The 26,774-nt window shown below is 51.5% G+C and overlaps 1 protein-coding gene across 2 annotated transcripts; it reads right to left on the bottom strand.

Annotated features, from left to right (window-relative positions):
• Positions 1 to 476: 476 nt before the first annotated feature.
• Positions 477 to 26,563, bottom strand: GATA3 (GATA binding protein 3). Of its 2 annotated transcripts, none has more exons than XM_082013685.1 (5): positions 18,950 to 26,563; positions 15,845 to 16,381; positions 12,826 to 12,971; positions 7,128 to 7,253; positions 477 to 961 (listed from the first exon to the last, which is right to left on the bottom strand). In XM_082013685.1, the coding sequence occupies exons 1-5, from the start codon at positions 19,188 to 19,190 to the stop codon at positions 677 to 679; spliced, it is 1,335 nt and encodes a 444-aa protein (XP_081869811.1). In that variant the 5' UTR covers positions 19,191 to 26,563; the 3' UTR covers positions 477 to 676. The 2 variants fall into 2 exon arrangements, with proteins under 2 accessions (XP_081869811.1, XP_081869812.1); XM_082013686.1 differs by having other exon boundaries at positions 12,826 to 12,968.
• Between the last annotated feature and the right edge of the window lie 211 nt (positions 26,564 to 26,774).

Raw genomic sequence — 26,774 nt, 5'->3', positions numbered from 1 at the left:
TAAAAGGAGAAGACATGACTGGCAGTTGGTCCATTTGTTCGTAAGACCGCGTTTCCTCTTGGTCTGCATTGTTTGTTTTTCTGGTTTTTAAATTGTCCTCCCGTCCTCTTTTTTTTTTTTCTTTTCCTTTAAAAAAAAATTCTCTCGGAGTCCTTCATGCCTTTTTCTTTACAGCTCCCCAGATGCAATAAAGTCTTCCTCAAATGTACAGTATTTCTTACAATATAAGTTATATGCAATGTTCAGCGTTTTTTATTTTATTTTATTATTTTTTTCACAGCACTAGAGATCCTGTCCAATAGGGAATGCAAGTTCTGAATGGCTTATTCACAAATGGTATCCAGATTCAGTGGGTAAGAATACATAGACGCCATAGTGAGTTCCTTTAAAAAGTGGCAAACATCACTTTTTTTAAACTTTTTTTTTACTTTTTTCTCTTTTTTCTTTTTTTTTTCCCTTTTTTGTGCTTTTTGTAGTTTTTTCTGGGTTTTTTTTTTATTTATTTTTTTCTCTCTTACGCCTTCAAATAACTTTTTTTTTTTTTTTTTTATTATTCTTTTTTCCCCCTCCCATTTGATTCGGGACGTCAGACCCATAACCACACGCCTGCAAAAATGCAAGTATATAAAGTAAATCTCATTTTGAGACTGTAAGCATTCAGCAGGGGAGTCTCTCGCTAACCCATGGCAGTGACCATGCTGGAAGGATGGTGAGGTCCAAAGGAGAGGCTGGATGGAGGATGCATCGGTGTCGGTGTAGTCAGCATGTGGCTGGAGTGACTGAAAGGTGAAATGTGGCTGATGGAGGACATGTGTCTGGAGAGGGCGGCAGGGTTAAAGGAGCTGCTCTTGGGAAAGTCTTCCAGGTTGTCATGGACCTTTTTGCACTTTTTGGATTTGCTAGACATTTTTCGGTTTCTGGTCTGAATTCCTTCTTTCTTCATAGTCAGGGGTCTGTTAATCTAAACAAAAATCAATTATTTTTTTTTGTGCTTCCATCCCTTCTCCCCAAATCACCGTGGGATTTGTGTACCCCGTGCCCGGGCAGTCCCAGGGATGCGCCCAGAACCAGCTGGGCAGCCAGCAGCCCCCTCCTCCCCTTGCAACCCCCTATGTCACGGCTATACAATGCCTCCCCCCGCCCCAATTCCACCAAGAAATCCCAAATTCGGCTGAAATTTCTGAAGATGACAGAAAACTGCTGGCAGAGCTTCACGGGAGCAAAACACACCCGAATAACGTGCAGCGGCTGAAAAATTTCGGCTCTCCGCACATGAGGTAATTGCGCCGTGTTTAGGAACGAAACCAATCGTTATCGCCGTGAAATGTTCCCCGCAGACACCATCCCAGCCCGAGGCTTCCTGACTGATCTGAAACCAGGATTTCAGTGCTACGGGGGGTCCCAAACTTCCACAGCGATTTTAGGGAGCTGGGCAAACTCTTCACAACAGTGACAGGTATTTGCCTTCTTTTTCTTCTTGCGAAGGCTTTTGCTCTGACCATCCTTTCAGGTTTACTTCAGCCGATCCGATTTTATTTCTAAAGCCTTTCAGGGGTTTTTTGGGGGTGCTGAAACAGATATCTCTGCTGCCCGGCAGAGCATTTTCGACTTTCATGCAGAAATATGGGAAACTTAAGCATTATATTCTTCCGTGTGTGTATATAAGCAGCCGCAACGGCCAACGACACACGCGTCAGGGCTGGGAAATGGTAGGTCTGTCAAACCTCCCGTAAGAAACTCCTGTTGCTGCACAGAGAGCCAGCACCGCAACATGCATTAGCACAGGTGCTGTGAAAGCCCCGAAGACCACTCTTGGGAAGGGACTTATGCATCCAATACCCATAAGCATCCTTAAAAATCTGGACTTGGGAGTCTACATGGGGAGGTACATAAGTCCTGGACTGGCTCCTCTGCAGAATTTCACCTGTAGCAGAAGGAAGGAGAGCCCAGCAAACCCCCCAGGGCTGAACACCGCTTTTCATAATAAATGTGAGCACACGGCAGTGCTGATGGATATTCTGCAAAAGGGGGAAAAGGGGGGGAAAATGGATCTGCTATCCACCGGTGACCACTGTCTCAAGCCCAGTGAAGGACAATGAAAAGCGTTTCCTGCAAGGGTCCTGAGCAGATCTTCATCCATAAGATCTTAAGTCCGTGCAAAGGACAAAGCACTCCCTTCTTCCAGACCACAGCAAAGTTTCACTTCTTGCTCATCAGCCACTGCTTGTGCCTTTCCCCGCAGCATGGGAATCATTCACGGATTTCTCTCCCCGGGGAGGCAGGGATACAATAGCTCCCTGTTACACCCGGGGATGGAGGCACAGGGAGAGGAAGGACCAGGCTTATCGGCTCCAGTTTAGGCATCCCAAAGCTCGTCATCCTAGTTTGAATTAGTGACTCCAGGCTCTCCGTACCAGCAGTGATGGGAAACTTCACCTCATCCTAAAAATAGGTGAATGAAAGACTTGATTCCTCTGCCTCTGGATGAAGGGAACCGGGGGGAGCAGCCCTGCTTGCTAAAGGTAGGAAGAAGGAATCTGCCCATGTGCAGCCCAGCAGCAGCCCTGGGGCAGCAGCAAGCAAAACCTCAAATGTCATGGGTTCTAAATACAACACCAGCCGTCTCCCTGGCTTCCTGTCCTCGCTGAGAGAACGGGGATACACACTCAAGGAAGGCCCTTTGCTCCAGCTGGATGGCTGGGATGGGAAATCTTTGCCTGACCTGTTTTAAGTCAGTCAGCACGGTCAATCTGCCCAGGTTCAAAGCTAGGAGGCAGCCCCAAGTGAGGCCCACCAGGCAGCGATGCTAGAGGAGACCTGGAAGTTTCAATCCCTGATGAATCTAGCTCAGATTTGGGGAGGCACGCATGAGCCCCCGGGCTCCCCAGCTCCTAGTGAGGATTGGCATCCCGACACTGAGGCTCAGGGACAGCAAGAATTGATTTCCAAGTGGAGCAGCAAAGGGGCAAGCTCAGGAGCTGGTGGTGGCAAAGCGACATGAGCTTGGTGCTGGGACTGGAGCTGTGCTGGCTGTTGGAGCAAGCATGGGGTCCTGACCTTGCATAGCTTGGTGTCGTGTCCTGCAGGACAACGACCACTTCCCCAAAGCAACGTCTCACATGTTTCACTCAACCGCTAAGAACAGATTGGCCCAGGCCATGATTTGATGTGAAACTTAAGGATGGGAATACCAGTTTGGCTTGGGACAAAGCCATGGCCAGCCCTGCAACTGGGGTCAAAGATGCCATCCAAGCTGTTAGTTGGAAACATCAACCCGGTGTACATGGTCTCACCCCCCAGCAGGTACCTGACCCAAGTGCCAAACAGATAAGGACTTCGGATAAATGTCAGGAAAAGTGAGACCAGCACAGTCACAGCAGCAAGCTGGAAATTTTTTCTAGTGACTTCAAAGGCCAGTCACAGGACAGTTAAAGTGGTGCCCATCAAAGCCATGCACCCATCTCTGTTTCTGGGTTAGAGAAACAAGAGACCCAGAGGGAAGACCTTCTCCATGAAAATTCATTGTGATAAAAATGACAAGCACATGCTAAATTAAAATTAAACCAGCCCAAGACATGTATATGAAATCCATTGATTTCAGATGGAGCCAATTAATTATGGGCGGGAATTACGCTCTTCGTTTTATCATATGCAAAATATCGACTGCTCAGCTCTTGGGACGCGTAGCCCTGCTTTAGGATATTGTGAAATAAGAGGCCTTTTCTGAGGACTTTTACCAAAAACAATGGCAACTCACTTATTTCTATGGGAACAGGCCAGTCTGCTGTGCACCTCCACCAAGGTATGCTCCCACCCATCCCTGAAGTGAGTGAAGGCTGATCCTGCTGCTAAGAAGGACTGAAATAACAAGGATGAGAACCTCACATACAGCAGATCAAATCCAGGGGACAGCCTTAGACAGTATAGGTCTGATCTTGCTCTGACTGAAGACAATGGGATTTTGCCATTGACCTCAATAAGGTCCTGTCACTGAAGCGGATTTATCCTTCAAACACAGTCATTACAATGTTGGGTTAATCTTCCAGCTGGCTGTATCTTACAAAGCACTCTGGGATGCCACAGGATGAAAGGCACCATATCAATGTCAAATATTAGTCATTGTTAATACTAGTGTTAATGGAGCCGGCTCATGTTGAAGTCAGTGGGAGAAATGCCAGCAGCTTCACTAAATGCACCCCAAGACTGTTACGATTATTGCTTATATCCTGACAAATGGGTTCGCTTAAGCTGTGGGAATCAACAGTAAAACAAACTGATATAGCACCATGAAAAAAAATAGCCTTTTCACTGCAATCGTTCCTGGTGAGGACTTAAAAACTGGGTGAGTTTCATCTTCAGATCAATCCATTCAAATACCCTAATGATCGGAAAGTCCAAGAAAAATTCATTAAATGCAAAAGGAAAGCCAAAAAGGTGTGGGGGCAATAAAAAAGCAGCCAGGAATTTGCTACAACCTAGCCTGAAACGGGGTTAAGGCATCTTCCGAGCAGCCAAAGACCTTCTACTGGCATTGACACAACGTCTGTGCAGACATTCAGCTGCCTGGGAAGGACACGCTACAATGAGCTTCTCTATTTCTGACACCTCTCCTGATGAACTGATGCAGATAAAGCAAAGGGAGCAGGACCACAGCCTACACAAATGGGTCTTGCACTTTAACAGACCAGACCAGTTTGCACCAGCCAAGGAGCCTCGTGCAACCACCAAACTTCCTCCCTGCCTTGAGCTGATTAAAGGATGATGCTGGTGCCATTCACCAGGCCGTTAGCACAGCTCCCTGGGTCCTGCCTCCCAGCAGCCAAAAAGAGAAGGCATCTCTGTGAAGCTACCACCACCTTACCACTGGTCACAAAAAACTCACTCGTATTTGCCTTCTGAGGCACAATGTGGCTTTCACGATCACAGCCTCTAAAGCCATTTGGGCTGCAGAATAATACTCCAGTGCTCTGCCATCGTGAACCTTTAAAGCTGAGGGTGGTCCGTTCAAGGGCTATCGGCTGCGATGTTGCCCGTTTATCACCGCAGTACTAACTAAACATCATCTTAAAAAAGTTTAAAGAAAAGATCTACCCACTCATAGCCAGATTTTAGTATCCTTGCCTAGTAATATTGCTACACACTGTATCTCAGTCCTCTAGGGGTTTCATTTAAGCAAGTCCCATTAATGGAGTTGCTCGTAAGGCAAGATACTACTTGACTTGAGTAAGTAACTGCTGAGCTTTTAAGCAGCTGTCGGGGTTTTTAATGAATATGAAAATGGTTCCAATGTGCTCAAGGCCTGCCCCATGTCACAAATTTCACAGCTGCATCAGAGTTTCCCTAAACAGTGGATCTAGGGGTCAATTCAGGCCAACTAAGTTCACAATGTTAGTGTGAAAAAGAAAAGGAGAGAGGGAACGAGGGCTCATGCAGGCATGTTTCTAGAGAACTGTGGCACCCAGGCGCCATTCTAGACACCTTAGGTGGGATTCTTCCAGTCAGATGTCTACAATGCCGGTACTCACATCTGAGCTTGTCACCCTGCCACCCTTTGTAGTCCTGGGCAGAAACTACACCGTCTTCAAGGATACAAATCATCTCATCCAAACACAGGCATCTCCACCAGGTCCAATGAATGGCACTTGAGAAGAGCCTGTTTTCTTCAAAGGGCTTTGCTGGGGTGCAGGGGGAGCAGCTCAGGTATAGGTGTCCCTATTGTAGGTCTCCCAAGCTACGTGATTTAAGTTCTACCACTGGTGGTTACAAGGCCAAAATGAAAACATAGCACACGTGTGGACTCCTCCAGTGAAGCTGGCTGACCTTGCTGCCTTCTTACCATGGAAATAGCAAACAGAGTATGTTCTTGTCAGATATCCTGAGAGCTTTCACTCTGGCTCCAAGCCCTTTGTTTGCAGTGATCACACTGAGAGTTTGATGGCAATCTTTGCTTGCTACATAGGACTCAAAACATGCTGAGATGCCTGCCCACTAAAGAGTAAATACATTTTCCTTTTTTCCCCCGCCAAGAGAGATGCCTTTCACAGAACAGGTGAAAAATTAGCCTGGTTGGTTTTTTTTTCTACTTAATCCAAACTTGTTTACTCATCCCAAGAAACCAAAGAGCTTGAAATAACAAATAGAAGGGACTGAGACACCACAAGGGCTGGGTGCCCCATGAAACCCGATCCATCTTTGATGTGTTTGCGTGGGTGGACATGAGGGCGAAACATAGCCAGATTTCTAAGCCAAACATAAAACAAATGACCACTAGGAAAAATTAAAAAAGCGATATCAAAGCAGAGAAATTGAAAGTCTTTTCCTTCTTTTGACATAATAATTATTCTAATGCCACATGTGGAATGAAAGTAACAGGAGTAGCCTTAAGACTCCTTTATTAACAGTATTACTCAGTAGAAGACTTCAGATCCCTTTAGCTCTTTCCCTGGGGCACATATCCCTGGTTCCTGCAAGCTGGCTTTGCATGGAGATATTAGATTAAATCTGCCAGCCATTTCATTTCATTTTTCCTTCCCTTCCATGACAGACACTTTAAAATTCACATCACAGGTTGAGCAGACTCTGCAACCCACTAACTAAATCAAGTCCTTTTTGGTTTAGGAATTGCTTGCGTCAACCGGGGCAAACACAAGACCTAAATAAATCATCTTTGGGGACGGGTGGAGGGACGGGACAAAGGCAGCCACAAACCCAAGAAAGATCTAAATATTTGCTGGCACATTTTGCTTTTTTTCCAGAGTTGGTATTTGCTGGAGGAACCAAGCTACGCGTAGAAGGGCAATTGGCGTGCAGGACGGCATGTTGCCTTTTCCAACGCACTGAGCCCAATCAGCAGCAGATAATGTCTGTGTTGATCGACCTGTCCTTTCTTGGCTCAGGCATGGGAAAGCTCTAACACCACCCATGTACAGCCCTGCTTTATACCTCCCCAAGTCAGACTGGCTACGTGCAATGGGATGCCAACTCATCGCTCCAACCCCCAAGGTCCTCAAAGGGATAAAGGAGGTCTCAGCACCACCCGAGACTGGAAATCCTTAAGTCAAGGAAGAGTTTGGACCATCGAGCACCGAAACCGAGGCCCCACTACTGAGCGTTACAGTCACACTTACATTGTGCAGCTTGTAGTAGAGCCCGCAGGCGTTACAGACGGGATCGCCGTTGGCATTTCTCCTCCACAGGGTGGTAGTGGTGGTCTGACAGTTCGCGCAGGACGTGCCCGCCCTCCTGGCTGCAGACTGTGGGGAAGGAGGGGAAGAGACAGAGAGAGGGGAAGAGGAGAGGGAGAGAAAAGCACCCGTGTTAAAAAAAAAAAAAAAGATGCAATCAGCAAAATTGCTGAGAAAGAAAACATCAACCCTGCAAGACTGACGCACATCGGCAGAGGCCTCCAGAAACTGGCTTGTGAGAACAAATAATAATTCTGAAAAAAATCCCCGAGGTACTTTAATCCCAAATTATATATGAACTGAATCAGGTGCCAAAGGGCATCCTAAAAGTGAGTGCTAAACCTCTGATAGAACTCATCAAAATTAGCAGCGCTGGCACAGCCCATTCCAGAGGGGAAAATATTATTTAAATGCCAACATGTCTTTCCATCTGAATTCTCTCAGACCCCCCAGGGGTCTAATTCTGCAGTCAGGGCCTGAACCAGCAACTGCTGGAGTCGACGGCATGAGTCACGCTGGCTCCAGCGAGCGCCGGGTGAGCTCTGCGCTGAGCTTGGTGGGCAGATGCTCGCCGGGTCCGACCGCAAGCATGGCCCGGTCCCGTAAATTCAGCTCAGCTTCAAAGGATACGGGCTCCAGATCGGAAATAACACTGTGGCAAAGAGCGAGAATCCCAACTTTTTAATTACACCCTTTTGCAGCCTAAACCTTCATGTTTATTTAAGGATTGGTAATGAGCCTGAAAGAAGAATTTACCATTTCATAAAGGGGGAGGAACAAGAAAAAAAGTCTACGTGTCAAGGTGTATAAAGAAGTTTTTTGTTAGCTGTGATAATGATTTAGCGAAGCCAAATTTAGCAAAGTCGCTCCTCTTTCACATGCATGAATTCGTGCTCATTAGCTAAAAACTGTAACTTTAGCAGAAAAATCTTCCTTCTGCCACTAAAGGAGGAAAAGGGGTTTGCAAACTTCGGTGTGAGCGTGTATGCATGTTTGTGTGTGTGCAAGAGCCTACAGCTCCTAAAAAAAGACCTTTAGATCCCCGTCCTATCTCTTCTTCATCAATATGACACAGTCCCACAGCTCTGATTTCATCCCGATGCGTTGCTTTCAATGGGACTGCTCATGTGCTTAAAGTTAAAACATGTGCTTAAGCGATTTGCCAGATCATAGCAATGCTTGGCACCTTGCAGAACTGAGCCTTTAATGCTCTCTTTTGTGCTCTTACTGTTTCAAATTTACCCCTCACCCCACACAGCCGCACACTGTAGCACATCCAACATTTAGGGGGGAAAAAAAAAAAAAAGAATACCGCATCTTTGGATACCGTACAACAAACCCCAAATGCAAACATGGACACTGGCACAGCGCTAGCGTTAATACCAACTCTTGTTAGGTCATGTTGCAATTTTAATCATAATTGAATGCGGCGTAGGTGGAGAGAGGACGAGTTGGTTTTGTTTTAGATAGAGTAGGATTTTTTTTTTTAATTAGACAGAGAGGACTGCGTAAAATATACATAATATGATGCCCATGAGCATTAGGAAGCATCAGAGAGTGCCTGATCTGACACCAAGGGGTTCTCACCGGCTGCCCGTGGGGACAGTTCCATTTTGCCGACCATAAACCATGCTGAAACAAGCCGATCTCAAGCCCGATGAGGCCTCGAGCTGACTTCTCCGTGCTGATGACAAGCAGGAGCTGGGAACGGCACGCAGGTCTCCGGTTGCAAAAACCCCAGCGCTGGCAGGAGAAGCTGAAGCATCCCACCACGAACAGCCCTGAGCAGATGTGCGCACACACGCCTCGGTCCTCTCCTCCTCTCGACCGTGCCACGGCCCCAGATTTGGTTCCCATCAAATTCACCGGGTTAATACACGTGCTACAAACGCAGCACGGGCACAACCGCGCGCAGAGCCGGGCTTTCGCCGAGAGCCGGGGCCCGCAGGTCTCTGTCCCCCCCGGCTCCCACCAGCCGGCACGGGTGGCTCAGAGGCTGGACTGAGTCTCTCGGTGGCAGCTCTGCCCTTATCAGACCCAAAAATCAAGCCTAAGGAAATTTCTAAAAACCAGTGATATTTGACTCAGCCCACACAGGGGAAACATCCCCTTTGAAGATATTTGGGGTTTCTACATGGTGCTCACCATAATTTCTCTTACAGCAAATGCCTTTAAAAGACAAGCCTAGTCACCGCCTTGCTACCTTCACACTAACTCTGCCATTAAAAAAACGAATCTGTCACAACATCCAACCTCTTCTCTAAAACCTTTTCCATCTGCCGCGTTTCCCCTACAAGAATTCAACATCCTTAGCTGAACATTTTAAACTCTGTGCTCTTTCACTCCCAGACTGCACCTTTTGTGCTGTACCAACTTACACCGGAGACACTGGCAGCGGGCAGGAAACAATGAATAATAACGCTATTGTAAAAGCTCCCAGCAATGGCATCCACTGACGCTAATCACCAACCGAGCCTGGCCACGTAGGTAATGGGATGACTAACAGGGTGCCCCATATCACCTGTAGGACCAGACCCCATGGCCCAGTTGCATGTGAGCGAGGGGACAACTTCGGGAGTGCTGACAGTGACGGGAAGGTGGAATTGAGGATGGTGCAGATGGAGGAACCGAGCACTGATAAAGGTCTTAATTAAGGGGCATTTTTGGTGTCTGGATTTACATGGGATAGCCAGAAAGCTGCAAACAACAGCTTCCTAAAATAAGATCACACGTGCATGGTCCTTCTGAGAAATTGGTTATAAACCTTCCCAAACCAGGAGGGCTAGACGCAGAAACGGAGCGCTCTGCGTCCACATGGGCAGGGAACTGAAGAAAATCCAAAGGTTGGTTTTATCTCAGCAACATCAGTGACGGAGCTGCCGCTGGCTTTCACAGGGACACGAACAGCCTCCAAGAGGGCTGCAGATCTTTCAGGCAGAACGGCGGCGTGGTACCACCTGCCCGTTCCTGATGCCCCTGCCAACATCTCCAACTCTTCCACCTTCCCTCCAAAGCAGACCTGCTTGAGCCCACTCAATCGGCAAGGCTCCGTCCCTCTCCCCTAAAGCAAGACCTTGCAAAGACACTCATTGAATTTAATATGGCTTGGGCTGCGTTCTCAGCATCTGAGGATTTATTTGCCTTCTCTCCCCAACCCATCGGAGTCCTGTCATTAGTCTCAGCACACCTGGGATCAGAGCCTACAGAACCAGCCCGAGGTCAAGCAGGAAACTTGCGGCAGAGGGAGAGGAGCGTGGATCGGATCCCCACCTCGAGCCTCCATTCACACGTCGCCTTCCCCAGCCCACTCGCCTTCACGAATCAGGAAAGATCAAGTCAAGCCACAGACACATACACATCTACATCCATGCGCACAAAATGCAAACGTGGGCCCAGCTTTTTTTTTTGGAGGTTATCAAGAGAAATAAATATAGACGCAAACAGCATTAGAAATGTTTCTCTTCCCCCCCCCCGGCAATGCTGGGGAAAAAAAATATAGAAAAATGTTCCCATTTAGCAGAGGCCGTATTCAAAGAACGGGACCTTTTCCTAACTTAAACTTTAACTGAAATACCCAAGATTGAAGTGATTATGCAAGACAAATTCCCTCTTGACTTTTTTTCTTTCTCTTTTTTTTTTCCCCCCCAAGAATGACCTTTTACAATGTATTTATTTATATAGTTCATTTTACATGTGCCGGGCCGAGGGTGACTCGGGACATTCTTTCATGGTTCCATCAGACACTTTTTGAAAGCTCTCCCCCCCTTTTCCAGCCGCTTTCCTATTCTGCCTCCCCCTCCGCTTGTTTGGATACGCTCAAGCTCCTGTGTGTTTGGGCTGGGGAAACAGAGCTGTTGTTTAGGAGTTATCTCCAGGGCTCAGATATCCGGCAGCTTTTTCCTAGGAAGTTAACTTTACACATAAAGGGAGAACGAGGGGGGGGGAGGAAAAAAAAAAAACAAAACAGGAAAAAAAAACCACCCAAAACCACCCAAGGGGTGTGTGTGTAAGACAGAAGGGCCAGGGTAAGGAGGAGACGACAACAAGAGAGCTGCCCAAAAAAATTAAAATCCCAGCCTGTACTTCCCTCCCTAGAAAGCTTTTCCTTTTTTCTAACAAGGCTGTGAAAGATGAGGGAGACCAACGTTTTCCTACACGGGGAAAGCCCGTAGAGGAAGGCACAGAGAGATCCTGCCTCAGGCTGTGCTTCGCCCACGGGAAGTTTGGGGGTAGAGGAGCAAACCCACATCTTCCCCAAAATCCGCACGGCCAGAGCGAGCCGACGCCGCTGCCCCGCACAGCGTAACCCCTCCTGGGGCCATGTCCTGCAAACGCTTCCCGGTGCCTGTGGGAATAATGCCGGTCCGAGTTTGTGGGCATCTCACAGGTGAGGAAGCCGAATCCATGCCTGAGAGTTGCCGGACCGAGGCCGTGAGCACCTTCGCGGGGAGCACGAGGCCAGTGAACCACCCCTTTCCTGCCGGCAGGATCCGGCCATGCCGGGCACAAGCCTCCCGCAGCCGGGGAGATCCATCCATCAGCTCCGAAACTCCGTGGAGAGACTAGAGCCGCTTTTCCTCTGCATTTTGAGCAGCCCCAAGCGCCCGTCCACGTCTTTAATCCTAACGAAACCAAACATGCCTCGATTCAAAACGTTCAATAACTTCCCAAGCAGGGAACATATGTGTTTTCCCCTGCTTGATATATTTTTTTCCCCTTGTGGTTTGCCTGATTATTTGCCAAATATACTTCAACACATGTACTAGCCATGCCCACAGCTTCCAGACCTTTTTGTGGCTTCCAGGGAAATTCATAAATAGATCACTGGGGATGCTGTACCGTATTGCCTGTGCGTAGTACGGTTGTGAGCCTTGCAACTATTATTTCAAGTATTTACCCGCGCATTTCGTCTTCCTCAAACTTCTGCGGCCCCGGGCACACGCTCGGTTTTGGCCGCTCACCGGGTTTGCTCCTACTTTGCCATCCCCTACCTGGTGTCCTGCCCACTCGGAGGGGCTGGCAGCTGCCCACCGGGGTAGGAGTAACACAATTTGAGACCCGCACGGCTCGGGTACAAATGACCACACCAGGTTCAAGCAGTACCTGGATCATCAGCCGAGCACTTTGTAGGACCAAGGTCCAACCGGTGGCCAAGTGGACACCAGCCTGGGTCTCCCTCCACGACACCGCCAGCCAAGGGGGATGGAGACGCACTCGGGAAGGGGAGGACAGCAGCGTGGAGAGCCCAGGAGAAATCCTGTTCTCCTGATAATCTCTTCCATCACTCAGAAATTATTACTCTGCCCTTAGCCCCTGGAAGAGCCACCGTCCTTGGGTCGCCATCCAGAAGCGCTGCGCAGCAGCATCTACCCCATTGCAACCTGGGAGAAAACTCCATTCTGGTTTGCAAGAAGCCCTGGATCTTGATTTTTTTTAATCTGTTTTGCAGTTTGCAGGAGGACCAGACAACCGAGGCCCACAGCGGCTGGGAGCATCTCTCCCAGCATCCCCCCCTCCCAGCCCTCTGATGCAGTGGGACCGGATTTTGGAGCTGGCTGAGCTTCCCCTCTCCATCCCAGGCTGCACACAAGGAGAAAAGATCACAGAAGAATGAAAAGAAAGAATAAAAAAGGAGACTCACCAGCCTTCTCTTGGGTTTGATCAGGGGCCGGTTCTGCCCGTTCATTTTGTGATAGAGTCCACAGGCATTACACAAATAGTGCCCGGTGCCGTCTCTTCTCCACAGAGGGGTTGAGGTAGCCCCACAATTTACACACTCCCTGCCTTCTGGAAACAAGAGAACACATAGTTCACTTAGGGAAAGCAGAGGTAGAAGGGGCTGGGGAAAGCCCCCCCAAAAAAACCCAACCTCCCAGGAGTCCCAGCCATGCCAGACCCTGCCTAACCTCTTGGAGCTCAGGATGTCCAAGCAAGGGTCCAAGGCCATGGCTGAGCAACATCCCCAGCACAGGCTGAGGAGAGTCTGGTGGGGCCTGATCCTGTCTCCCTCCCCAGCACTGCCCACGGGCAGCATCAGGCCTGTGTCCCAGCAGCAGGGAGGAATGGTGACAGTGACAACCCGAACCCCACGGTGGATCTAGGGGCTCCCCGGAGAAGCTCTCCCTCCTCTTGCGGGTCCCTCCCTTGGGGAGGGCAAAGTGAGGGGTTGGCAGTTCCCTCTCACCTCTGGAGTAAGGCTCCTACGGCCCTCCAGACCCCATCTCGCTATATGGACCAGACGAACTTTGGCAGGCTTTGCAGGAGTCTCCAGCCTCCCGAGATGGACAGATACCAAATTGAAGTCCATGCTCCCCTTTCTGACGTGTATGGAGACCCTGGGGTCACGCCGTGAGCACTGACCCAGCTCCCAGGAGGGTGCATGAGCCAGGGGGGCTCTTCCTTTGGCCTCAGGTCAAACCACATCAAGGACCTCCAAAACGATCTTTGATCAATGACCAAAGCACCTCTCCTGGCCCCAGCCAATACACAAACACTCTGCCAATACCCACTATCGATTAATTTGCAATTAAGCTTCCACCTCCCAACTTGCAGAAACCCCTCTGCTTCCTCACCGCATCCACAGCCTGATGGAACATCCCTGATATTTGGGACCCCAAACCCGCCTGAGCCCTGATTAAGGTCTTTCCCTCCTTTTTCTCCTCCTTTTTGGCACCTCTCTATCCTCTCCCCGGCTTTTGGGGAGGGTATCCCCCAGCCCACCAGCTCCCAGCTTGGAGGAGGGAACTGAGGGGACACAGCCATGCCTCCCCGGCTGCTTTCAGAGGGTTGAGTGTGTTTTTTGGGGTGTTTGGTGGTTCGTTGTTTTTTTGCGTTTTGGTGTTTTGTTTTTTTCTTGCACCTAATGACACTCCCAGCCCGTCTGAGAGCAGCAGAAGACCTCAGCCGGCCGGAGCAGAGCTACCTCAGCAGAGAGCCAGCTCCTCGCTGCCCCAGCCCGTGCCGCGTTCGAGCAAGAGGCATCCGCGCCCTAACCACAAACAGCAACCGTTTTTCCAGAGCCTTTGCACTAAACCCCTCTCCTCTCACCCCCCCAACAACAACAACAAAAAAAAAGAAATACATTTGCAGCCGTTTCTCCTTCTTTCATCCTGAAAAAATCACCCTCTCCCTCCTTTTCCTCCAGCACTAACCCTCTTTGTCTGCGAGCTTCCCAGCTTGCTAAAAATCAACTTTTAAGAAAGAAAACCAAACAACAACAACAAAAAAAAAGGTATTGCTCCTGGGGTTGGTTTATCACGAACCGCAGACGTCTCTCTAGAAGGTAAAGTAACAGAAAAGTGGCAAAAGGAAAACAAGAGGCGGGGTAGGGGCGGTGAGGGGGGGTGGGCAAGACGGTTTGAAAATACCGCGCAGCCGGGGGAGCACAGCACCGCCCGGTTTGCACCGGGAGCGAGAATAAACCGGTCCCTAACCCCGACACAGCACCCGGTCGGTATCGGGGCCAGGCGGGGAGCCGCTCCCGTTAATACCCAGGTCGTTTTGTTCCCCTCTGGTTAAAGGGGGCAGGCGCTCTGGGGCTGTTTGAGTCTCTGTCCCTCTCTTTTGTTTCACTCTCTCTCTCTCTCTCTCCTGCTTTCATGTACAAAACATACAGGTCTGGGGTTTTTGTCACTCTAACCGCATCCGGACTCTATTAAGGTTCCTGGCGCTGGATAAACAATGCAACTGTCGCGTGCAGCAGTCTGAAAATAATTGGATTAGCTCAAACATATCAGCTAAATAGAGACAGTCCCTGCTCAGACAGACAGAGTAAATGTCACCCTGGAAAAACCCTGAAAACTGATCTCATTCATGCCAGGCAACCCTGCAGCAGCCTCCTCGGAAAAAAAAATAGAAAAAAAAAAAGGGGGGAAAAAAAAGGGGGGAAAAAGAGTTTTAACTAATCGCCCTTTCCTCTGCACACACGCAGACACAAACACACACCCCTTGGTGCACCCAGAACGTCCAAGCCCGGAGCGTTCAGTCAGAGCCGCGCAACTCCCGCACCCCCCCGCGCCGCTCCGCGGGGTGCGCACAGCGCTGGGACCCCCTCAGCTCCTCCCCGAGCGGTACGGGCCGGGGGATGCTTTTGGGGTTTCACTTTTGGGATGGTGAAAGACCCTGGCACGGAGCTGGACGAGGCTGGGGGCAGCTTTGGGCTAACCCCCCTCCCCACCGCCCCAGGGCAAAGCCCCCCCGCACCTCCGGGCGCCGCACGGGAAGGCGGAGGGCAGGCGGGGGTGGCCGGCCGGGATTTAGTACCGCTAGTAAAATAGAGAGAGCTACACCAGAGCGGCGGTTCCCTCGGTTTCGCTCGCTCCTGCCGTCGCAGCGGAGCACACCCGGGGCGTTTGAGGCGGCGGAGAGGGCCGGATCGACACACACACACCCCCCCCCCCCGCCCCGGGCAAGAGCCCTGCGGCAGCGGTGGGAGGAGGGATTTGGGCTCCTGGGCCGGCGCGTACCCCCCCAGCCGGGTTGGCCAAGGGGGAGTTTGGTTATAAGCCCAGCAGGGCAAGGTAAAACCGACCTCCGCCCCACACACCCCTCCCCACCTCGGGGCTTCAGCCCCCACTGCTTTCATCACACGGATGCTTGTGAGCATCCCTCTGCCTGCGGAGAGGAGAAGGAGGGTGGGATGAAGAAGCCGAAAGCCCTACCTGTGCTTGACCGTGCTTTCGGTCGCGATTTACACCCGAAGCCCGTGGGCGATCCTCCTAAGAGGCTACTGGGGGGAAAAAGTCCAGAGCCATATTCTGGGACATACGGTGGGTAGGTAGTGATGGGGTGGTGAGCGGAGGAGGTGGCTCCTCCTAAAGAGGCCATGCTGCTGCGAGAGTGGGAAGACTCCAGCTTCATGGTATCGGCCAGGGACACCTGGTATTTGATGCATTCCTTCTCGTCCTGCCGGGTGGAGCCGGTGGAGCCGGGGGTGGAGATGGACGGATCCGGGGACACATCTTTAGGAGGGGTCGGTGGGAAGGTGAAAAGGTGCGGGCTGGAATGGCCGGCTGATAAAGTGGAAGAGGAGGCGGGTGGATAGACGGAAAGGGGTCCCGGTGAGCTGTGATGGATGGAGGTCTTGGAGAAAGGGCTGAGGTTCCAGGGGGAAGCGCTGTGGTGGCTGCTCAGCGCTTTGCTCCCGTCCAGCCAGGGCAGCGAGCCGTGCAGCAGCGGGGGGCGGCACACCTGGCTCCCTGCTCGGAGAAAGCACAGCGGAACGCCCGTTACACTCCCCCTGCCGCCCCGGCACCCCCCCGGGGGGCTGTGTGCCCCCCCCGGCGGGGTGCCGGGCTGAACACCCCCCCACACCTCCCCCTCCTCCTTCCCAAAGGGCTCAGCATGCTGGGGGGGGGGGAGCAAGCAAAATTATTACATCTGATGCAAAGCCCCACTCCCCTGTAAATATTCAAATTTAAAAGCTTCGATAGCCCGAGGTGGCGGCCCCGATCCTGGTCAGGACCGGGGGGCCCCGCTCGTCGGGGCCCCCCGAGCAGGGCTGCCAGCCCTGGAACACGGAATTTGGTGAGCTCTGCTTCACCCTTTTCCCAGGCAATCCCACGCGGACTTGGAAGCCAAGATCCTGCGTGAAATTGCCAAGCCCCGATTGCAGAAATCCTTTTTTTTTTTTCTTAGCTGGAAAATAATTTTCTCCGAAGGCAGCCGTGGGCTATAAACCCTGGGAATATTCTGGCCAAACGAAGAAGACCAAAAGATCCCCACAGCCGTGATAGTAACCTTTCCACCAGAGCTGCTAAACTTTGCAAACAGCCTAGTTTGTCTTTTTTTTTTCTTCCGTGAGGCTGCACAGAAATGTTAGACGGCTTTTTCGTGGCGATGTGGCACAGGCAGAGAGTACCAAGTGTCTCAAAAGAAACTCTCCGCCCTTTTCTTATGACAAGAGATTGTCACTTTTATTTCAAAATACAGACCTGGACTTTAAAAAAAAAAAAAAAAAACCAACAACAACCAAAAAAACTGAACCACTAGATTTAAGCAGTCAAATCTTGTTTTCTGTGGTTATAACTGCTCTTAAGGGATGGTACCTAGTATTTTGCATTTTAAAATTAATCGCTGCTCTTGCTAAAATATATACATATAACTATTTCCAAAGGATCACATTTACCCAAATCCACAGCAACTTGAACACCTCGCTATAAGCTGAAAAACAGAGTTCTTCAGCTGGAAGAGAGCAAGTTTCCGTCTACTAATAAAGCCCTGGAAACGCATTGACATCTAGAGAGCCTTTATCCTCTGTAGGTATCGTGATACGTGTATAGAGACGGCTAAATATACAGGAGGAGAGATGCAAACACAGATCTATGGGGCCACAGAGAGTTAAAGAGCTGGGGCAGTGTGGACACGAATGTTTGCATGGGAGCTTGGGTGCATCTAGAAAATCTCCAAGCTGGTTTTCACCGTCCCAGACATTGGTGAACAATACTGAAAGTAACTGCTCGAAAGGAAGGGAAGGTGGGTTATACGAATAGAAAGGGTCAAGATTCATTATCTTCTCCAGGAAGTAACATAGTAAATAATATTCAGGCTAGATCAGAGAGACCGCATTTCCACTTTCTGATGATATATTGGGGGAAAAAAAATAAATGAAAAGAAAAGAAAGAAAGGACAAAGGCTGCTGATCCTTAGAAATAATTGTTTTAAAGGGACTAATAGCAGAACAATGCAGTTACTGAGCGGAGCCTAATGCAGACTCGCACTCAACAAGTAGCTGAGGGCTGGAGCAGCCTCCTGATCCCGGCTCGCCTCTACCTCCCCTCGCTCGTCCCCCTTTCTTCCCCTTCATTTTGGGGTGATTTCCACTGCTAACCTCGGGATTTTTGGATTTAACTACTACAGAGGCCACGGTTTCACAAATCAGCATCTGCTTTTTTCCCCTCCGTTTTTTAAGTTTTCTCTTTTCCCGATTTTTTTTAACCATACAGGTGAACTCCAGCTATAAATAACTGGATCTGCCCAATTCTTCGTAAAAAGACGGCACCGAAACTCTCATCCCTCCGCAGACCTGGGCCGCATCAGCCCCAGGTATTTCACCTCCTCTCTAAAAACTGTGGCCCAGGCACAAAATTCACATCGTGGATCGCTACCTTCCTGCAGGAAAACACACCAGGTCTGATACCTAATTACACCACGGGATTTTGGTTTTTTTAATTTTTTTTTTTTTCTTACTTTTAACACACGTCGTGGTGCGGCCCTGGGTGGATGTGTAAAACTTTCGACCCAAGCCTAACAGGCTCACCAAGTGTGAATGAAATAGCCCAAGCGTGAGGACAGCAGGGTCATTTTCACACCCCTGCTCTCCAGTTTGCTTTTCTTCTCCAGAGCAGCTTAATCGTGCAAAAACTAAACACCGTATGAAAACCCTAACTGTTAACCTAATTAAAAAGGGGAACGGGACACACACACACACTAAAGCGAACGAGAGAGGGAAAAAGGAAGAAAACAAGGAAGATGAAGGGAAGCGAGAGAGAGGGGGGAAAGGGAAGAGAAGAGAGGGATAAGAGGGGAGAGTGAAAGAGCGAAAAAAGTATAAAAAAAGAAAAATAGAAAGAAAGGAATGAGAAAGAAAGATGGGGAAAAAAGAAATAGATAAAGGGAAAGAAAGGACAGAAGGAAGCCTGGATTTTTATTTATTTCCAAGAAGTCAACCCCAAAATCCACCCGTGACCTGGCTTCCCCGCCGGCAGCCGGGCCGGCGGGGCCCGGGGCCGCCCGGTGGGAGCGGGGTTCTCGCCGGGGACACTCACCGTGGTGGGCCGTGGGGTATCTCTGCACGGTGGCTCTCACGGAGTTGCCGTAATACGGAGGGACGGGGTTGCCTTGTCCGTCGATATTAAAAAGTACATCCACCTCCTCGGCGAGAGGATACTGCGTGGGGTCCATGTAGGTATGGCCAAGCGTGGGGTGGTGCGAGTCCGGGTGCTGCCCATTGAGCACGGCCGGGTGGTGGTGGCTCACCCACCGCGGCTGGTCCGTGGAGACCTCCATCTTCCGCGCTCGATGCTCCGCCGCTGCTCTTCTTCCTCCTCCTCCTCCTCCTCAGCAAGGCGCGGAGGGCTTGAGATAGGAGGGGGAGACGGTGCTGAGGTTATGCAGAGGGAGGGGAAAGTGCTCGGCGAGTTTGGGGATGTTTCTGGTTAGGTTTGGTTTAAAGTGGAGGGAGGGGGGGTTATGGTGATAAACGATCGATTCCAAAAAAAAAAAAAAAAAAAGGAAAAAAAAAAGAATATAATAAAAAAGGGGAGGAAGGGAAAATAAGCAAACTCAGAGAAAAAAAATCTCTATGAAGTGAGATCCCTTCGGTATCTTCCGCTCTTTTGCAGATGTTTCTCTTCTTTGATCACCTGTAACGAGAAAGAGGAAAGGAAAGGAGCAGAGAGAGAGAGAGGCAGAGAGAGAAACGTGCTTGAGAAGTTCTGAACTTTAGCACCTGACTTTTTAGGCAGGAGAAAACCCATCCCATCCCTGGGAAGCGCCTGCTCTGCCCTGGACCCACCTCTCCCCAGCGCTTCTTTCTCTTTCGCTCTCTCCTCTCCCGGCTCGCAGCGCAGCCGAGCAGCTCTTACTCTTGCTTTTTTTTTTTTTTTTTGGGTCGTCTCGGTCCTTTGTTTATTTGTTTATTTGCTCTATTCGCACCTGAGAAGCTCCAGCGGCTTAAGCCGGTGAGAACTTGTGCCATTCGCTGCTCTGCAGCCGAGAGTCCCTTTGATTGCTCATTAATTATTATGCAACCCAGAAAAAGGGGAAGAGGGGGGAAAAAGAAGGGAGGGAATCGAGGAGAGGAGGGTAAAGCGATGGAGAAAAGCGTGGGGGTGAAGGGAAGGAGCGAGGGGACAAGCGGGGAGAGAAGGAGGGGAAAAAAAAAAAGCAACAAGTTGCTAAAGAAATTCCGCACAAACCTTGGTGGAGAAGCAGTATGTGACCCAGGAGGGATGAAGCTGAAAGTGCTTGATCAGATCAGATTGTGCTCGCTCGCCCTATTTTTTTTTCCCTATTTTTTTCTCTCTCTCTTTTTTTTTCTTTCCTTTTTTTTTTTTTTTTTTTTTTTTTTTACAGGGAAGGCATTCTTTCTGAAAGGAGCAGGATGGCGCCAGCCGGCTCAGTGCTTACAGACAGCTGTGGCGAGACGCAACTTAAGGAGGTTCCAGTGTCATAAGCCCGGGGGAGGCGGAGCCTGTCCCCGCCTGCGGAGGAGACCGGCGGGGCGCACCGGCCGCCTCCGCGCTGCCCCCGCCGCGCACCCGCGGGAACCCCCTTGTACCAGCTTCTTTATCCTTTCCCCCCCCCCTTTTTTTTTTTTTTTAATTCTTCTTTTTTAAGGGGGAAAATAAGTTTTTCCCGTCGAACGGGAAATTCGGCGGCCGGTCACTTGGGTTCTCCTGCCGGCACCGCGGGGGATGCGAGGAGGGACCGGAGACCCCGCGGAGCGAGGCCGGGCCGAGCGGGGGGGGATGCACAGGCAGGTGCAGCGCCTCGGAGGGGCTGCCCACCTGAAATCTGCCTCTCCTGCTACCCCGGCGAGTTTAGAGCTGCTCCGTCTCATAAAGGGCTCTATTATCATTTTTAAGGGCAGAAGCGCAGAGAAGCGGCCGCCTTTGGAAATAACATGATTTTGGGATATTTTTTTTTTTTCCCCCAGTTCCGCTGGAGATCCCAGTGGGGCGCCAGGAGAGACGGGGGTGGCCGGGCTCGGGGCAGGGCAGAGGGAGGTCCCCATCCGAGGCGGGGCGGCGGGGGGGGGCACACCCCCGGGCGCCCCGGCCCCGCGACACCCCGCGGGCTCGCGCCCGCAGCGTCGCCCGCCGCCCAGCGGGGGCCGCCGCCGCCGCAACCAATGGGGGGCGAGCAGGAAGTGGGGCGCCGGCCCCGGGAGGCGCTGATTGGCTGCCCGCCCGCGCCCCGCCGGTCGGCCCGGCCGCTGCGTTGAGCCAGGGCATCCCCTAGCGGCCCCGCCGGCACCGCGGCGCGGCCCGGGAGCGGGCACGGCCTCCCCGCCTCGGGGCACCGGGCAGGGGACAGCCCCGGGCCGGGGGACCGGCGGACGGAGAGAGGGAAAGGGAGACAGGCAGCGGGGCACAGAACAGAGAGAAAGGGGGAGAGAGGGCAGAGGGAGGAGAGAGGGGGAAAGAGAGAAAGTCAAAAGACGCAGGGAAAAGGAAAGACGGGCAGAAAGACGGACAGAAAGACAGAAAAGAAAGGAGGAAAGAAGGAAAGAGAAAGAAAAAGAAAAAAGAAAAGAGACAGAAAAAAAGAAAAAGAAAAAAGATAAAAGGAAAAAGAGAAAAGGAAAAGGGAAGAGGAAAAAGGAAAAGTTCGGGGGAAAAAAGCAAAAAGAAGAAAGAAAAAAGAAAAGGAAAAAGAAAAAGAGAAAAAAAAAGAAAAAAGAAAAGAAAAAAGGGAAAAGAAAAAGAAAAATGAAAAAAGAAAAGAAAAAAGATAAAAAGGAAAAGAAAAAAGATAAAAAGAAAAAAGGAGAAAAGAGGGGGGGGGGGAGGAAAGAAAGAAGAAGAACTGAAAAAGAAGAACTAGAAGTCACTTACAGGCTGCCTGGGCGTGCTGTCTCTCCGCACGCCGGCGAGAGAGCGGCTGCCCGGGCGCGGAGGCAGCGCCTCTCAGCAGCTTTTATACAGGGGCTCTAATTAAAAACCGGGGCTCGGCGGCCGTTGCCGTTGCCGTTGCCGCTGCCCCCGCCCGGGAGGTCCCCGGGGCCAGCGCCGTTCCCCGCGGCGGCAGCGCCGGAGTGAGCTCAAGCTGCAGCCTGGAAATGCCTCGGCGGACGGAGGAGCTGAGCCTCCAGACGGACGGACGGACGGATGGATGGATGGATGCTCCGGGTCCTTGCGCCCATTTTAAGCCCGGTTTTAAGCCCCCGGTGAGGCCCGTCCGCCGTTGGGCGTGGGGACAGAAGAGCACCGTTGAGGTTTCATGCTTCTCGGTGGGGATGAACACCCATATCTATATCTATAAATTTATTTTTTAAAAAGTCGCCTGGGGCAGGTATAAAAGCCGGGGAACCAGCCGTGCGCTGGGGGCTCTGCAGCCCCCTCCCCGAGCCGGGGGCTTCACCTCGCTGCGGGGAAGCTCGGGGTTCCTGCTCCCCCCCCCCGCCAGGAGCCGCTTCGCCTGAAGCTTTTTTTTTCTTTTTTATTTTTGGGGGGGGGGGCAGGGTACCCCCTCCTTTCCCTACCCCAGTTTTCGGGGTGCAATGGGTGCTGGTGGGGGGGGGAAACCAGCGCCATCCCTCCTGATGCGTTTGCGCGGGTGCCCCGCCGGCTCCCTCCGAAGCGGCCGGCCCCACGGCCTCTCCCCACCGACACCCCGGCCGTATGGAGGGGCGGCGGGGTGCCCTTGCTCACCCCTTCTCGGCAGGGGGGAATTTCTTTGAGAGAAGGAGAAGAGTAAAGAGAGGAGCATCGATTGCAAAGCGTTTATTTGCTTTAATGCATTTCATGGACGTGAGGACGAAGTGTCCCCCCGGATTTTGCCCCTGCGCCTCAAATCTCCCCAGACCCCAAGCTGACCCTGCGGGTGAGGGTGGTCTCCAGCACTTTGGAAAAGTCACTTTAAAAATAAATCTCTTTTAACATTGCGGGGGGGCTTAGTCCCGAGCTGGGATCTTTGGGCAGGTGAGCTGAGATTCCCAACCTCCCCCTCCCGCAGTTACAGCCCTGGGACCTACAACCGTGGGATCACAGGAGGGGAATTTCCGTCTAAAGGTCACAAAATTGCTAAAACATCGAGAAAACGTGCCTTTCCCCCGGTCCGGGGGTAGGGGAAGGTTCCTGAAACCGCTTTTCTTCGGCTGTTTCGAGGGCACGGAATTTTTAATGCAAAATAAAATGAATAAAGTAAAAAAAAAAAAGTTAAAAAATATAAAATAAAACAATAGCTACACCAAGTCTGATCTGTGGTGGGAGCGAGAAGTGGGAACAGTCCTGAGGGCCCCGTCCTGCCCCGACGAGGGGGACGCACCCAGGGGACAGGGGGTGGCACGGCGAAACTCTGCGCGCCGCCTCCCCCCGGCCGCCCCAGCCTCAATTTCGGGAGGAGGTCACCCTCTTTCAAATCAAGTTTTCTCAGCCTCCTCCCTGCATTTTTACCCCTGCCCCGCAGCCGCGATCTACTTGTCGTCTTCCCAGCCTGGGAGGGGACACGACACTGTGGTGGGGAGAGCAAAAACATCCCCTTCCAAGGGAAAAAAAGAATAAAAAAGGCCAAAAAACCCACCAAAACCATTCTTTTTCCCCCCTCCTCGGATTAGTCTGCGATCCCCGGGGGGGCTTGCGAGGAGCGCTGGCCTTGACCGTCCTTTTCCCAGGCTACAGCTGCCGGCCCATCCCCTCGCCCCCCGGCCCCCCCGGCAGGGTTTCCAGTGACAGCTCGGCGTTAATGAGAGCCCGTTGTCGGAGCAATTAGCCCCAAGCTCGCCACCAGTCGCCAGATAAGGCTCGGGGGTTAATTCTGCCGGAGGGGTGTGCTGCGGGGAGGGGGGCTCCAGCATCCCACTTAGCTAGGGGAGGGGGAGAAAATGGGGCTAATTCTGGCGCTAAAAGGTCAGGAGGAAACTCTTTTATCCCCAAAGGGAAAAAAATAACAAAAAACCCCAACACATCAACCAAAAAACCCAAAACCAAACTCGGGGAGATGGGGCGGTTACCCAGCCCACCCCTCCCCTAAAAATGAGCAAAGTGCTGCCCCCCAGCACCCTTTTTTTTTTTTTTCCTTTTCCCCTCCAGCTTTTCCTATTAAAACAGGTACAGGGGAGGATTTTCTGGTGCCGGGGCCACCCGCTGCCTCCGTCCCCACCGGTGCCCGCCGCTGCGACCGGCACCCCGGGGCGGGGACGGGCAGAAATATCCCCCCTTCTCCCCCCGCTCCTTTAGCCCCCTTTTAGACGACAGTTGACTGAAAGCGGATTAAGTTACGTTTGCCGGGCTGGCTTTTTTTGTGTGTTTTTTGTGGTGGGTTTTTTTTTTTTTCAACAGGGTACCAGAATAGTACAGGTAAAGCTGTACAAACAGCCGGGAGCGACAGTCGGGGGGTTATGGAGAGGACACGGCCCAGGGCAGAGCTCCGAAGATTATTTTTTATTATTATTATTATTTTTATTTGATTTTTTTCCCGTCCTGTACACAGCAATTTGCTCCCTTGCCGGGTTGTGAGCGGTGTTGCCATCTCCCCGGTTGGGCCGGGGGAGGGAACCGCTCCCGGGGGGGGGCACAGAGCTTGCCAGCCCCCGGGGACAGCCCCCGGCGTGAGGCTGGCTGGGGCCCGCTAACGCTGCTGAGAGAATCTCGGGTGAAACAAAGGCGCAGAGAAAAGGGAATATTTTGTTTTCCTTTTTTTTTTTTCCCCCCCGCCTCTGTGAATCAGGCAGGAATTATGATCTGTTTCCCCAAGGCCACCTCCCCCCTCGCTCTTTAACAGTAAAATGATAATCAGCTTCCCTCCATTTTCTAGGGGCTGGCAAAATAATAATAATAATAATAATAATAATGATGATAATAATAATAATAATATCCAAGAAAAAGAGAGACGGAGACACTAGACTGGCGTTTCTGCGCCTCCCCTTCCTCATCCCATGTGAGCATTCCCCTCTGCTTCAAAACCAGCCACATGGCTGGTTTATCTTCTTTACTCTTTTTTTTTCTTTATATAAATACATATAGATATTTACGTTCTCTTCTAATAGTTGATTTCTCTCCCCTTCGCGAGGGGGGAGCCGCAGCTCAGGCACACAGCGCGGTGCCGAGCCGTGCAAATTCAGAGAGAACAAATCAGCGGCTGATGACACTGGGACCAATTTTTTTTTTTTTTTCCAGCGTAAATGATGCTATTTGATTGGGGCGGGGGGGGGGGAAGAAGAGGGGGAAAACCCTGCTCTGCCGAAGAGAAGAAATTCGAAGAATTAAAACTGGGAGGAGAGAAACTGGGACTTTTCTTTCCCCTCCTCCCCCCCCCTTCTTTGAAGCCGAGAGGAGGGCGACTGCCCCGGGACACTGCAGGAGGGTTTTTTTAAAAAAAAAAAAAAAAGTCTGAGAAAGATCAAAAACCGGCTCCGCAAGTCCCAGAGGCGGCTTCTCCCCCCGCCACATTCCCCAAACTGCGTGCAGGGGCGCGGAGCCGGGCGGGGGTGGGGGGGAGCCGTGTCACCCCCGCCGCCGATGCCCCGTCCTGCTCCGGGATGGGAGGCAGAGCCCGGCTCCCTTCCCTCCCTCCTGCCTGCCCTCCTGCCTGCCTGTCTCCTGCCTGCAGCACAGCCCCTGTTCCAAGCTCAACCCGGTAAGTCCCTTTTCTCCCCCCTCCCGGCCCTTTCCCTTTCTCAGACAGCAAACGAGTGGCTTGAAAAAGGGTTCTCCTTCTCCCTTTCAATTTTTTCCCCTTTTTTTCCTCCCTCTCCAAGCTGCGCGGAGAGGCTCTCCGCAGCACCGCGCTGCGCGGATCCCCGGCCGCGGCACGGCGCTGGGGTCGGACTTCTACCGGATAAATTAAAAAAAAAAAAAGAGAGAGAGAAAAGAAAGACTAAACATCTACCTAAACAGCCACTCCAAATTACGCTGAGGTTAAGGAAATGCGCATTAGGGAAAAAAATTAAATTTAAAAAAAAAAAGGAGGGGAGGGGGAGTCGGTTTATTTCGGGTTTCTCGGCTTTACTTTATCTCCCAGGTCGGGTTTGAAGGCGGATAGGAGCGAAGGCTTTAAACCCGAGCCGCGCCGTTTTCCTCGCACCCCACGGAGAAGGTGAAGCTGCCGTCGGGTTTGATGACTTTTTTTAAATTTTTTTTTCCCCAAAAAGCAGAAATTACCCTGGGACTTAGATAACGGCAGAAAACACAAATCGCCAGGCGCTTGGCGTGGGAAGAGGCGGCAGAATTAACACCGGTTCCTCGCCGAGGCGCGGGGGCATATCCCGACCTCCCGGGATTAAAAATGCGATTTACACTGGGAAGAGTCCGGCTGCCGCTAGTTTAGAGCAGTCCCTGCACCCTCAACACCCCCCAGAATAAAACTCCTGTGTCCACAGCCTCGCCCCCCCCGATCCCGCGTGTAACCCCGGCCGCCTGGCACAGTGGCACACCCGTGGAGGGGGGTCAGGCTGAATGTCCCAACCTCCCAAATTCAGACGGTAACCAGGTGGGGACGACAAAATCGGCACGGTTTTTTTTGGCTCTAAGGGGAACACACAGTACCTCACTCCAAATTCCCCTGAGGTGCCCTTATAGGCACCCCCCCCCACCCCCTCCCCACACCCCGGGGGGCCAGCGGAGCCCCCAGACGGGTGATCCCCCCCGCACCCCGCTCCCTCCCTGCCCCTGCGGGAAGCACGTCCTCGTCCTTTTTTTTTTTTTTTCCCTTGAAATTAAAACACCCCCCTCGGCTCTATAGGAAAAAAACCCAAACCAAAACAAAAAACAAACAACAAAACCAAACCCAAAATCGTCCCCGGGGAGAAGGCAGCGCTTTGCCCCAGCAGGGAGGAAAATGCCGGGTTGGGGGGGAGCCCCGGCTCGCCTCTTCCTTCACCAAAATAATGGAGAAACCAAGGCAGGGCCGGCGGTTATTAATTAGCCG

Source organism: Phaethon aethereus (assembly GCF_964289735.1).
Source record: "Phaethon aethereus genome assembly, chromosome: 1".
Classification (NCBI taxonomy): domain Eukaryota; kingdom Metazoa; phylum Chordata; class Aves; order Phaethontiformes; family Phaethontidae; genus Phaethon; species Phaethon aethereus.
This window is presented reverse-complemented; position numbering and strand designations above follow the sequence as displayed.

Excerpts from the sequence above, each read along its gene's own strand:
- GATA3 (XM_082013685.1), bottom strand. The coding sequence starts at position 19,190 with ATGGAGGTCTCCACGGACCAGCCGCGGTGGGTGAGCCACCACCACCCG. Across the intron at positions 12,972-15,844 it reads GAAAGCACGGTCAAGCACAG|AAGGCAGGGAGTGTGTAAAT; the intron begins GTAGGGCTTTCG and ends TCTTGTTTCCAG. Across the intron at positions 962-7,127 it reads TCTACTACAAGCTGCACAAT|ATTAACAGACCCCTGACTAT; the intron begins GTAAGTGTGACT and ends ATTTTTGTTTAG.